This window comes from Pan paniscus, chromosome 21 (assembly GCF_029289425.2).
Source record: "Pan paniscus chromosome 21, NHGRI_mPanPan1-v2.0_pri, whole genome shotgun sequence".
Taxonomy (NCBI): domain Eukaryota; kingdom Metazoa; phylum Chordata; class Mammalia; order Primates; family Hominidae; genus Pan; species Pan paniscus.
Window position 1 is genome coordinate 68,105,112 of NC_073270.2, and position 12,972 is coordinate 68,118,083.

The 12,972-nt window shown below is 64.2% G+C and overlaps 1 protein-coding gene across 5 annotated transcripts in view; it reads right to left on the minus strand.

The window, feature by feature from the left end:
* LAMA5 (laminin subunit alpha 5) overlaps positions 1 to 12,972 on the minus strand; it is a 61,948-nt gene that overhangs the window by 15,771 nt on the left and 33,205 nt on the right. For all 5 annotated transcript variants that reach the window (XR_010111032.1, XR_010111033.1, XM_063601133.1 and 2 more), the window contains exons 19-45: positions 12,278 to 12,330; positions 12,082 to 12,187; positions 11,586 to 11,685; positions 11,250 to 11,406; positions 10,965 to 11,103; positions 10,606 to 10,748; positions 10,417 to 10,523; positions 10,113 to 10,266; positions 9,580 to 9,740; positions 9,395 to 9,503; positions 7,895 to 7,992; positions 7,606 to 7,807; positions 7,351 to 7,477; positions 6,640 to 6,779; positions 6,008 to 6,123; positions 5,714 to 5,925; positions 5,111 to 5,315; positions 4,737 to 4,881; positions 4,400 to 4,540; positions 4,118 to 4,291; positions 3,750 to 3,851; positions 3,562 to 3,645; positions 2,201 to 2,431; positions 1,330 to 1,443; positions 969 to 1,093; positions 665 to 745; positions 345 to 559 (exon numbers count right to left, since the gene is read on the minus strand). Coding sequence is in view for 3 of the 5 variants with exons in the window: in XM_063601133.1 (XP_063457203.1) it covers positions 345 to 559; positions 665 to 745; positions 969 to 1,093; positions 1,330 to 1,443; positions 2,201 to 2,431; positions 3,562 to 3,645; positions 3,750 to 3,851; positions 4,118 to 4,291; positions 4,400 to 4,540; positions 4,737 to 4,881; positions 5,111 to 5,315; positions 5,714 to 5,925; positions 6,008 to 6,123; positions 6,640 to 6,779; positions 7,351 to 7,477; positions 7,606 to 7,807; positions 7,895 to 7,992; positions 9,395 to 9,503; positions 9,580 to 9,740; positions 10,113 to 10,266; positions 10,417 to 10,523; positions 10,606 to 10,748; positions 10,965 to 11,103; positions 11,250 to 11,406; positions 11,586 to 11,685; positions 12,082 to 12,187; positions 12,278 to 12,330 (3,741 nt within the window). In the remaining 2 variants the exon portion in view is untranslated. The remainder of the gene's footprint in view (positions 1 to 344; positions 560 to 664; positions 746 to 968; positions 1,094 to 1,329; positions 1,444 to 2,200; positions 2,432 to 3,561; positions 3,646 to 3,749; positions 3,852 to 4,117; positions 4,292 to 4,399; positions 4,541 to 4,736; positions 4,882 to 5,110; positions 5,316 to 5,713; positions 5,926 to 6,007; positions 6,124 to 6,639; positions 6,780 to 7,350; positions 7,478 to 7,605; positions 7,808 to 7,894; positions 7,993 to 9,394; positions 9,504 to 9,579; positions 9,741 to 10,112; positions 10,267 to 10,416; positions 10,524 to 10,605; positions 10,749 to 10,964; positions 11,104 to 11,249; positions 11,407 to 11,585; positions 11,686 to 12,081; positions 12,188 to 12,277; positions 12,331 to 12,972) is intronic.

Below are 12,972 nucleotides of genomic sequence, written 5' to 3' on the forward strand. Positions count from 1 at the left end.
GATCATGGGTAGGGGAGGGGGGATGTGATCCTGGTATGGGGAGGGTCTGATTGTGGTAGGGAGAAAGGGTGTGATGGTCGGGGGAAGACCTGATGGTGAAGGGGCCTGATCGTTGGGGCGGGAGGGCCTGATCGTTGGGGCGGGAGGGCCTGATCGCTGGGGCGGGAGGACCGGATCATAGCGGGGGAGAAAGGGTTGACCATGAACCCAGAAGGCTGGCTCCGACTTGTCCCGGCTGGGCCCCAGCATCAGGCACACAGCCTACTTATGGGGTATGCCCAGCAGGCCTCCCTCCTCCCTGCGCAACCCTCCCCAGGGTGCATCCCTCCCAGCCCGACGCCTACGGGTGCAGTTGCCGGGCAGCAGGGCGTTGCCGTAGAAGCCGGGGGCACAGATCTCGCAGCGGGGCCCAGTGGTGTGGCGCAGGCAGCCACGGCAGGCGCCCGTCAGGGGGTCGCAGTCGCTGAAGAGCAAGTTGGGGTCACCGTTGCCGCTGCAGTCGCATGGCTGGCAGGAGCTGCCCAGCACCAGTGGGTTCCCGAAGAATCCGGGCGCACACCTGGGAGCAGGGTGGGGAGGGGCCGTCAGTGGCCCGTGGCGCTCACCCTCGCATATCCTGGGGTCAGCACTCAGGCCCTGCCCCACTGCCCTGGCCCCAGCTCACCGCTCGCAGGAGGCACCTGCATAACCAGGTTTGCAGAGGCACTGGGTGCGGCCGCCTCGCAGGACACAGCCCTCGGCGAAGCTGCAAAGACCAGCAGCGTCAGTCACTAGGCCCCTGGCAGTGCCCGGGCCCGGGCGAGCACACTGTGCTCTGGCTGGAACACACGCCAGGCGTCGGGGGCCCAGACCTCACGGACACCTCCAGCTGTCCAGGCCTCTGCAGAGGGCAGTGGGAACCCACCCCGCTGCTGGGTGAAGGGAGCCTGGCACCATCAGGGCCTCGTCCCGGGAGGAGGCTGGCTTACTTGTTGGAAGGCACTGAGAGGGGGCAGGGGCAGCTGACACAGGGGGCGCTGGGGTCCTCCCTGCTGCTCACGAAGCCAGCCTGGCAGCGCTCACAGTGGGCCCCTTCGGTGTTGTGCTGGCAGTCCTGGGGCAGAGTGGACAGTCAGCCCTATGGTGGACACCCACATCCTACTGCCGAGTCTGTGCAGCTCCCACCACCCCTGCCTCAGACTTTGTGCCCAAGGCCAGATGGTCCCCCACTGGGCAACACCCTTCCCCAGACCTCAGTTGACCTGGAAGTGCAGCCCCTGGTCTTCCCTGGCACGCTTGACTGTGCCTTCAGTGAATGCTGCCCCCCTGGCCCCACCAGCCCCTACTCACCACACAGACGCCAGAGCCAGGGAGGCAGCGGTCTGAGTGTCCATGGCACTGACAAGGGACACATCGGCCCAGGAAGAGACCTTTGACGTCCCGATAGAAGCCGGGGGCACATTCCTGAGGGTGTACGGGGGCAGGTGGCATCAGCGATTGAGAGGACGAGGGGCCCCACCCTGCAAGCTCACAGGTCAGACCCTCAGGGATCCTGCAGGCACGAGGCGCTGGGAACCCGTGGAGCATGGTCACCGCTGGGTCAGAGGCTGGTCAGGAACTCCTGGCCTCGGCCGGCTGGAGGTGGGCCAGCACCTGGCTGCTGTTTGAGAACATAGCTCTCAAAGCCACACGGATGTCCTGTCTCGGGAATGACCAGGCCTTGGGGCTGGTGACCACCCCCTCCATGTGGACCAGGGCCTGCTCTTTCCACTCCTTCTAGGAGGTATTCAACCACAAACCTCCTCATACGGAAGGAGCAAAGTTACAGCAGACAGACAGATTAGCAGGGCAGATTAGCAGCTGGACAGACACACAGTGGGCGAGGGATGGGCAGAATGACAGGCAGACGCCAGGATGGTCGGTGGGGGATGTCCAGGTGACCTAGTGGTGGGGGCTGGGGTAGGTGGGAAAGGGGTATGGAGGGTGTGTGCATGGAGGGGCAGGCGGATGAGGGGCAGGCAGACGAGGGGCAGGCAGACAGGCAGCAGGGGACAGGCAGGCCCATGAGTTGGCCAGCAGCCTGCGAAAAGCAGGGGCAGGAAGAGAGGTGAGTAGGGTGACAGGAAGTGGAGGCAGCAAGGAAGGGAACACAGGGAGGATGCTGGAGGGAAGGGTGTGCACAGGTGAGCCGCCTCGCAGTCTGGTGCTGTCCTAACCTCACCTGGCATGAGTCCCCCCGGTAGCTGGCGGGGCACAGGCACAGCTCCACATTGCTGGCCAGGGCCCCCTGGCCTGCTGGGCTGGCCACCTCCAGTGCCACCCTGCGCAGGGAGACAGCCGAGGAGATCTGTGAGAAGAGGGCACGGATCTGCAGCTGCTCCAGGCTGGCCAGCACCATCATGAGCTCCTCGCGGGACACAGTGTTGCGAGTCTCCGTATGCCGGAAGTTCCCCTGTGGGTCCAGGATGGCACCTCAGTGGGGCCACACTCAATGGGACAGAACAGGGAGCCTAGAACAGACCCCCCCAACCCTGTAGGGGATGGAGGGGCACAAAGACCATGGGGCAGGAGGAGGTACACACAGGTAGAAAAACCAGTCTCCCATGAGGCCAGCCAGCACCTAGATCCCTGCCTCACACCACACATCAAACCAGCTCCAGATGCCTTAAGAATTGAAATACACAAAGAGAACAGCCAAGCTTCTAGAAGAAAACATAGGCAGGTCCTTTCTGATCAAGTAGTGACAAATACTTTCTTAAACAAGATGCAAAAACGCTTGCTGCCAAGGAAAAAAGGATAAATTCAAGTACATTAACTATAAGGCCGTTCATCAGAAGACAGCTCAGGCTGGGTGTGGTGGCTCACGCCTGTAATCCCAGCACTTTGGGAGGCTGAGGTGGGAGGATCACCTGAAGTCAGGAGTTCGAGACCAGCCTGGCCAACACGGCGAAACCCCATCTCTACTGAAAATACACAATTATCAGGGTGTGGTGGCAGGTGCCTATAGTCCCAGCTACTTGGGAAGCTGAGACAGAAGAATCGCTTGATCCTGGGAGGCAGAGGCTGCAGTAAGCCGAGATTGCACCACTGCACCCCAGCCTGGGCGACAGAGCGAGACTGTCTCAAAAACAAACAAGCAAACAAAAAAAACAAAGAAAAACCAGATGAGCTGTGAGACAGGAGAAGACGGTTGTTACTCTGAAGTCTGACAGGGTAAGCACCAAGAATAACAAAGAACTCTAAAAGAATGGAAAAAGATTTGCAAGTCAAAGAGAAATGGGCAAAAGATGCTAACAGGCAGTGCATGGAGGAGGAAGCCAACAGCTACTGAGCAGCTGCTCACCCCTCAGGGATCAGGGACTCACAAAGCAGGTGGGAAGACAGCATGACACCCCCCAGGGTGACCAGCGCAGAAGATGTCTGACAACGGGTGTGGGGACCTCCCCAGCCCCCACCCCGCTTCTGCTCCTGGGCTGTTTTCCACCACGGAGAATGGGCACAGCAGCATTGGGACCCCTTCCGGCCTTCCCAGATGAGCTGAGGCCCAGGAGGGACCTGGGTGCCCAAGCCAGCTCCCCTCACCTCCACCAGCTGCAGCTGCCCACGGTGAACGTGGCCAGGCGTGGGGTACGCCGGCTCCAGGAATGTGATGCTCATCTGGTTGCCCTGGGAAGGCACATGGGGAGGTGAGGGTTGGCACGGGCCTGGACCACGGTGCCACTGCGCCACGCCCACCCAACCACCCTGCTACATCATCTCAGCTCCCTCACCTGCAGCACCACATCCGGCCTGCTCTCCATGGGGACAAAGACATCTCCCCGCTGGGTCTCTGAGTGCAGTTCATAACGGAGGGTCCCACCATAGGATGACACCTGGAGGCGGGACAGACAGAGGTGACCTGGCCAGACTCTGGCCACAGGCTCAGAGCCCGTCAGCAGTGGTCTGGGCACCCCCAGCACAGAGCCCTGCGCTGGGCCTGGATACTTGCGCTCATTCCCTACCGGGACAGGGCCTGGGCACCCTCATGGACCCTCATGGAGCTCCCCCTCCCTGGACAGACCCCACTCCTGGCTCCCAACCCTCTCAGGCGTCCTGGCCATCCTCAAAGTGCCTCCCCCAGACCTGATGCCCTGCTTACCCGGTCCCCCAGGTAGGAGGGTGGGGCCTGCCAGTATAGCTCGGGGAAAGCCTCGGGCACAGCCTCAGGCACGTGCCGCAGGTCTGCACGGAGCATCTCCGTCCCTGGCTGCCGCTCGTGGGACACCACCTGCCGGTCAGTGCTCAGCAGCACCCAGCCCTCCATATCCACGAACTGTGGGCACACACGGGTGGATGCCCACACATCACAGGGCCCCATCTTGCATCCAGTCCCACCTAAGCCCTCCCCGAGAAGGCAATGCCCTCAGTCCTGCAGGCGCACCTCCCGGCGGGTGTAGGACGAGCTCCGGCAGCGCTCCGTGGCCCCAAAGCAGAAGCAGCGGGTGCAACCTTTGGGGTTGGCAGCATCCAGTGAGAAGGTCCCAAGGCTGCACTGGTCACATCTGGGGCCCTGCACGTTCTCCTAGGGATGAGAGGACAGTGAGAGTGGTCGGCAGGTGCCAGGTGCCTGACCCCAGGTTCCTGGTACCCACTTGCCAATGGGGATGACTCTCCCAAAAGCTTCTAGGAAGCCCCAGCTGCCCCAAAAGGCCCGTAAGGACACTTTCAGCTGATGAGGCCGGAGGGAGAGGCCAGATCTGGGCCCAGCCCTCACTCACCTTACAGTAGCACTGCCCTGTGAGGGGGTCACACACGCCAGGCGCAGTGCCCGCCTCGTGACAGTCACAGGGGCGGCAGCGGGGGTAGCCATGGAAGCCCGGAGAGCAGGTATCACAGCGGCGCCCAGTCACGTTGGGTCTGCACCTGTGGCAGGGGCAGAAGCTGAGCCCCTCCACCCCAGGTCACTCACACCAAAGTGAGACCTCGTAGGCACCCCCCACCCAGGCAGCATCCTCCCAGAAGTGGAGGAGAGGATGCTGCTGCACCCAGGGAGCACAAATGGGAGCAGGGTGGGTGCCAGGACCCTCTGGCTAGAGGAAATGCTGTCCTTAAGGCCACCAGGGGCCGCGCTGATGCCGCTCTGGGCTCTCACTTGCACTGGCCGCTGTCTGTGTCACAGGTAGGGTCTGTGAGCTCCTGGACGCCGGGCCCTGAGCAGTTACACTCCTCACAGCCGACCAGGGGGTGGCAGCCAAAGGTCTGGGGCTGGCACAGCAGGCAGTCGGGCGGGATGGTGCGTGGCGGGCAGATGCACTGGCCCGTGAGCTCGTCACAGAGGCGGGCACCGCAGTCACAGGCTGTGGGGCGGGTACAGGGTTTACTGACCCCTCTTCCCAGTCCCGCCCCTCTCAGAGGCCCAGAATGCAGCCCTAGGGGATGTGGCAGTGTGACGGGGGCGGGGGAGACAAGAACAGGGACCCCTGCCCCGGGTGCTGAGCCTTGGACAGCTCCTGACATGGAGGCAGCTGCTCAGAATCAACGTCATCGTCAGAGACTGTGGACCACCTGCTGGTCCCTGAAACCTTCTGCATGGCCCGCAAGCTGGAGTCCTGGGCCCAGGCCCACAGATGGGGCAGCAATGCTGCCCTGCCAGGCTCTAGAACATTCTCCTGACCCTGCTTTCTGGTCGACCCGTCCACCTTGGGCTCTGGCACCAACTCCCTGCCACTGGGCGCCCAAGGACTGGGGTACTCACGCCTGCAGTTGGGGAAGCCCCAGTATCCGGTGGCACAGCGGGAGCAGTCACGGCCAATGACATGGGCATGGCAGGGACACTGGCCCCCGAAGGGCTCACACGTGGGGCCTGTAGCACCTACTTCGTGGCAGCCACATGGACGGGCTCCGTTGTTATAGAAGAGGGAGAGGGAAGCAGCAGCGTTTCGGCAGAACAGGGATGAGCTGCTGGGGCTACATGGAGGGGCACGTGGTGAGGCCAGCTCCCGGCCCAGACCCCCACCCCGGACCCTTGACCTGCCAGAGCCCTGCCCACCTGATGTGGTAGCCCTGGGCTGCGCAGTGGCTGATGAAGTCATAGGATTTATCCAGGGGCTCCTCCCGGAGGTAGCCAAAGCTGTAGACGTTCTCAGGGACCACGAGTACATAATCCTAGGGGGTGAGGCCTGGTCACTCCCGCGGGCCCAGAGCCTGCAGTGGGGAGGCCCCCAGAGGCTGGCTGGGACCAGGATCCTGCAGGCAGCTCAGAGTCCTGGCAGCAGCAGCCCAGCCCAGCCCAGCCCTGGGCCCTGGCTGCTCAGGGGAGGCCACTCCAAGCCAAACAGCAGCTTTCGGGGGCGTGAGGAGGCAGCAGCATTGATGAGACCTCCTGGTGTCTCCCACATCTCTGTCTGCTGGCCATGCCTTCCTCTTCCCTCTCCTTCCTGGAGGCCCCACCTCCTCCAGGAAGGCCACCCTGACCAGCAGGGTGCAGGGTGCAGGGTCCAGGGCCCCTCTGGAGCCTCACAAGGTGGATCGGGAGGTCCCCAAAGGCAGGAGCTGCTTTGCTGGGCACAAGGCCAGGCCTCAGCAGGCCCAGAAGAGACAGACCGAGCCCAAGTGTACCACAGTGGTAATGACAAGTATAAGGACAGCTGGTCCCTGAGCAGGACATCAGCTGGGACTCACCAGCCAGAGCCACCGGCCCTCGGGCACACGCAAGGTCACAGTGAGCTCGCTGTGGGTCACGTCCAGCAGGGCCTGGCCCTCACACACCACCAGGGTGCGGCAGCCGTAGCCATGTGGACAGAAGCTGGCGTTGGCGTGGCCTGGGCAGGGGAGAAAAGCAGGGTCAAGCCCCCATCTCTAGCGCCCCCAAGACACCCAGAGGGTTGAAGATGGCAGCGTTGGGGCAGCCAAGGAGTGCCCGCTGGCCAACGGCCACAGGCATGGGACGTGCCCAAGAGGTCTGCAAGGCCGGCCCCTCATGTCACGGGGGTTGGCCACATCATGACCTACAGATGTCATGCGGGACACCTCTAGGTACCGGTCAACTCCATGTGGGGGACCCCAGGCTTGGCCGAGCCAGGAACCAGACAAACACACAGGGCAACATGTGCTGCCAGCGGCATCCTGGGGCAAGCCCTCAATTCGCCACGTGCCATGGAGCACAACGGGGCTTCCCAACGCACGAGACAGAGGGGAGACCCAGGCTTTTCTGGGAACGGGAGCGGGCGGGTAGGGGCTGCGGGCTGCAAGGGCAGCTAGTTTGAGAACTGATGGCAGGACAGAGTCATGTTGCCTGTCGCTCATAGCAGGTAGCACAGGTCACGCTGTGGCGCCGGCATTCCAGCCTCATCGTGTGTGGTAGCCTCTCCACCCGCCACACCAGACGCTCACCCTGCCACACGCGGCCGGCGTTGATGAGGACTTCCACGGGGAAGGTGGGGTGGGCTGGCTGGTAGCCGTGCAGCAGGAAGGCATAGCGGCCCAGCGTGGGCACATGGGTGGTGAAGACCACGGTGGCCTGCAGGGATAGGCCCTAGTGAGCAGGCTGAGCTATGAGCCCCTGCTGCCCCCTGGACAACCTGCCCTGGGTTGGGGCCCGGAGCCCTGCCCTGACACCCCCGTCCCTCTAGAGACTGTGGCCCTCACCTGGGGCTCACGCAGCAGGGTGGGCTCTGCATCAGGGTCCACAGCGGTGGGGGGCCGAGGTTGGGGTCCAGCTGGGGACGTGGCTGGAGTGAGATCCTGCGCGTGGGTCAGCGGGAGGCTGGGCGGCAGCGGGATCACCTGGCAGTCCCTGAGGATGATGGGCTGGGGCGGCTTTGGGAAGCGCGAGGGCAGACAGGCAGCACTGGTGAGAGCACAGTGGGTGAGTCAGAGCCGGCCCTGCCGCCGGGCCCTCGGCCGCGCCCCTCCCAGCCCCATTACCTGCCATTACCTGTTGGGGCCAAAGGCGCTGTGGCTGCTGATGCAGCTGACCCGGGGCTCCACGAACTCCGGGCTGAACTCCTCAATGGGCACCAGAGTGACCCCGTGCTGCAGGCAGAGGGACGAGATGCTGCAACGCCCGTGGTGCGGGGAGGATAGGGGGTGCGGGGAGGATAGGGGGTGCAGGCGGTACGATGGGGGGGTGCAGGCGGTACGATGGGGGGGTGCAGGCGGTACGATGGGGGGTGCAGGCGGTACGATGGGGGGGTGCAGGCGGTACGATGGGGGGTGCAGGCGGTACGATGGGGGGGTGCAGGCGGTACGATGGGGGGGTGCAGGCGGTACGATGGGGGGTGCAGGCGGTACGATGGGGGGGTGCAGGCGGTACGATGGGGGTGCAGGCGGTACGATGGGGGGGTGCAGGCGGTACGATGGGGGGGTGCAGGCGGTACGATGAGGGGTGCAGGCGGTACGATGGGGGGGCCGGTCACACAGCTCAGACCCAGGAAACTGCAAACCCAGGCGTCCGACCGAGCCCTGCTCTTTCCAACATGCCCTTGCTCCTCCTCCAGCTGCACAAACCCCAACCGCAGACCAGCGTGTTGGCCATTTCCTGGGCCCACAGGCCTATGCGGCTCCTCCCATAGCCCTCTTCCTCCCCCTCGCCCTCCCATCCGTCACTGTTCCCCCACTCTTATCTCGAGTGCTGCTTGGTGCCACCAGGCCGGGACAGGCCCAGCTCTCCTAGGACCTGACCCAGGCAGGCACTCAGCAGGCACAAGCCGCAAATGGGTGCTCCCTTTCCGTGCGGCCATGTGAGGTTGGTGTCTCGGAACACGGCAACTTATCTGCTGACACAACGGTGGGAGACGCGGCTGCACAGAACATGTTGTGTGGCATTTATAGAAAGTTCCAGGCCAGGTGTGGTGGCTCCTGTCTGTAATCCCAGCATTTTGGGAGGCCCAAGAGGGCAGATCACCTGAGGTCAGGAGTTTGAGAATAGCCTGGCCAATATGGTGAAACCCTGTCTCTCCTAAAAATACGAAAATTAGCCAGGCGTGGTGGTGAGTGCCTATAGTCTCAGGTACTTGGGAGACTGAGGCACGAGAATCGCTTGAACCCAGGAGGTGGAGGTTGCAGTGAGCCAAGATCTTGCCATTGCGCTCCAGCCTGGGCGACAGAGTGAGACTCCATTTCAAAAAAAAAAAAAGAAAAGAAAGTTCCAGAACAGGCAACCAACGCTGTCTGTGCCAGGAGGTGGCTGCCCTGGGGCCAGGGAGCTGTGACTGCAGGTGCTTTCCTGAGGACATGGAACAGCTTGGGGGTACGTCAAAAGGGACTGAATCCACAAAACGCTTGCAGGAGGGGTTCCAGAAGAAACATGCTGGGCATCAGCGAGTGTGGCTGCCTTGGGGACCTGTGACCCCAACTGTCCTCTCCCCTCTCATGCATGTTTCAAATCTTCTGAAAGAAGCTGACCCCTTGGGGTGGGGACCTGAGGGGTCCTTACCAGGAAGAAGCGTGCCTGCTTGGCTGTGAGCCTCACGCTGGCCTCCGAGTCCAGGTGGAAGACAGCCAGGTGGTCCTGGGTATCCCGGGCAGTGCCCCGGCACAGGGTGCTGTGGGGGGAGGGTGGTCAGCAGGTGGGGCAGCCCCGGGCGTGCCCTTACTCCAGCCCCACCGGCTCCCACTCACCTGTACAGGCAGGGGTGCAGGGAGAGCAGCCCCTGCTGGGGGGCCCACTGTGGGGTGTGCACGGCCACGCCCACCTCCTGGCGGGCATCCTCATTGGCGTACTCCACCACTAGGGCATAGCGGCCTGGCTGCGGCACTGCCACTTGAAGCTGGACGTCCACCTGCAGGGAAGGCAGGGTGACGGGAGGCCCGCCACCCCTCACCCTTCCCACCTCCCTCCCCTCCCACTCCAGCACCTCCCTGACCCCAGGGCCTGCCCCTCAGCCAAGTCCCACCCTGGCCCGGACAGCTCCAGGCAAGTGGTGGGGGCTGAGCTGTATGTGGAGGCCACAGCCAATCCTACGTACAGACAGGCACTGAGGTCACACATGCAGGAGGCAGGAGGCAGGAGGCAGGGGCGCCCTGCCTGGGTGCTGGGCTCCATTGCCTGAGGCAGTGCTCTGCTCCTATAACCTGCCACCGCCACAGGACCCCCAGCCCCCAGGCCAAGGTCCTGCAACACCCATTGCTCCGTGGGGTTCCAGGACACGCACATCACTGCCCGTGCAGGTGATCAGTGGTGGGTGCGATGGGCTGAGCTGCTCCGTGGGGCAGGGCCGGGGCAGGCTGTTGTCCTGGCGACACAGGGCCTCCAGCCCAGCGGCCGAGGGGAAGCCATCCAGGGGGAGGTGTGTGTAGAGGAGGCAGCTGGGGGGACACAGGCCGTGGTCAGCCCCAGGTCCACCCAGGTCCCCAGAGACAGGCTGAGTGGGGGGAGACAGGCTGAGTGGGGGAAGCCAGGCACAATGGGGGTCCAGGGAGCCCCCACCCCGGTCCCACCACACGCATGGCCCTCACTTGTCGCCAGACTGCTGGGCAGAGGGACGGTATGTGCAGGCCTCAGTCACCCGCAGCTGCAGGAGCGCCGCCTCGTAGTATGCGCTAGGCAGCAGAACCACGTAGTCCTGCAGGGTGGAGGTGGTGCTGAGAGTGGTGGGCCCCACCCCCTGACCCGGCCCCCAGCCCTCACTCTGGCCCCTGCCTCACCAGGAGCACCCCTTCGGCCTCCACAAGCAGGGCCCAGGTGCCAGGGTTCAGCACAAAGGGCTCTCCGAAGCCCCTCTGGGGCACGGTGATGAAGGCAGGCTCCGTGCTGGGTGGGAAGGCCACGGGCTGGCTCTGCGCTGTGCCTGGGCGGGGGCGGGGGGTGAGACTCCTGAGCCCAGCCCTTGGGGCCACCCCAGGCTGCACCCCCTACAGGGTTGGGGATAGGCTGGTCCTACCACCCACATGAGCCAGAGGAAGGTGGCGGGGCTTGGGAGTGGGGTGGGGTGGGCTGGGCTGGTGGGGCAGGGGCTGGGTAGGGCAAGGTGGGGCAGGGGCTGTGGCCCAGGGACCCCACTCACAGTTGGCGCAGGCGGCCGACCTGCCTTCCTCTCGCACAGAGATGCGCCCGCTCACACTCATGGCCCCCCGGTTGACGTATCGGAAGACGAGCCAGAAAAGGTCGGGGGAGGTCAGGTTCAGCCTGGCCACGATCCTGGGCTGGGTGGGCATGGAGCGTCGGGTCACTCTCCCTGACCACTGCCAGCCTGAGGCCCGGGCCTTCAAGGGGCCTGTCCACCCCTCCCTGCCAGCCACGCCTGGCTCCACTTCTAGGCTGAGCCTGGGAGGGGGAACACAGCGCCCACCTGGACAGGTACCATCTGCGCGTAGCCCCTCCAGCTGAAGTTCTCGAACTCGAGGGGGTTGAAGCCAAAGCGCACGGCGTGACCCTCAGGTGTGGCAGCCTCCTCCAGCTCCAGGCGCAGGTGGTGCAGGTCTGGGAGGTAGTGGTCCCTCGCAGGCCTGGCCACAGCAGGGGCTGGTCAGGTGCAGCTTGGCCATCCTACCTAGCCCTGCACAGCGGCCCCAGATCTCCAGGGAGGGTGAGGCCTCACGTGGGCCCATGGTGAGGGACACGGAGAGGCCCGGAGGACAAGCTGCCTGCCCCGCTCCCCACGACCCAGTGGGGAAGGGGTACCCACTCGCTGCAGGTGGGGCCCTGGGTGTTGGGGCGGCACCGGCAGACGCCCGTCCTCGGTTCACAGCTCTGGCCTAGTGCACCGCCAATGTCACACCGGCAGCCTGCAGGGAGAAGGTGGGAGGTCAGAGGCTGCCTGGCCCCCACCCAGCCTCAGGGGCCCCTCACAGCCAGACTGAGAAGCCTGCCTGGGGCTCTCTGGATGATGGAGAGTCAGGGCTCGGGCGAGGGCGAGGGCGAGGGCGAGGGCGAGGGCGAGGGCGCTGGGATCTGTTAGTGCCGTCTGCCCGGGTGTAGGACAGGGGAGAGGAAGCCACGCATCTGGGTGGGAGCTGCACCCCCTCTCCCGCACCCTGGCACAGGCTGGCACCAAGGGGCAGCCATCCATCACCCGGGCCTCATGCTGCCCAGGCTGCACTTGTCCTTCCGGGCCTTGGGTTCCCCAGCATAAACCAAGGGGAGGCAGGGCCGTGGTCTGGGACGAGCGAGTGGGCACTCACTGCGGCAGCCAAAATAGTCAGCCTGATCCAGTCCAAAGAAGCCATCCTTGCAGGACGCGCAGGCCTGGCCGCACACGTGGGGCTTGCAGAAGCACTGGCCGGTGCCCTGGGGGCCAAGGGAGGAGGTGAAGTGGGGCAGGGGAGGGTCCTGACCCGTGTGCCCCCAAATCCCCCACACCTTGGTCCTCAGACTCACCGGCTGGCACTCAGCAACTCCACCCAGTGTGCCCCTGAGGTCGCAGCTACAGCCTGGGGAGAGCAGGGCAGGACTCAGATGCTTGGTGGGGCAGGAGAGCCTGTCTCCAGCCCCCCGAGGAACCCCCACACACTAACACCCCCTCCAGGGCACACTCACAGGCTCCAGCCCCCCCAGGAGCCCCTGCACCCCGACACTCCCTCCAGGATACACTTGCAGGTACAGATCCCCCAAGGAACCCCTATACCCCAACACTCCCTCCAGAGCACACTATAGGCTCCAGCCCCCCAAGGAAATCCCGTACCCCAATACTCCCTCTAGAGCACACTCACAGACTCCAGCCCCCCCCAGGAACCCCTGTACCCCAACACTCCCTCCAGGACACCCTCATGGGTACAATCCCCTGAGGAACTCCACACCCCAACATTCCCTCCAGGGCACACTCACGGGTGCAGCCCCCCCGAGGAACCCCCACACACTAACACCCCTCCAGAGCACACTCACAGACTCCAGCACCCCGAGGAAATCCCGTACCCCAACACTCTCTCCAGGGCACACTCATGGACTCCAGTCCCACGCAGGAACCCCCTGCACCCCAACATTCCCTCCAGGACACCCTCATGAACTCCAGTACCCCCCCCAGGAACCCCCGCACCCCAACATTCCCTCCAGGACACACTCATGGGTGCAATCCC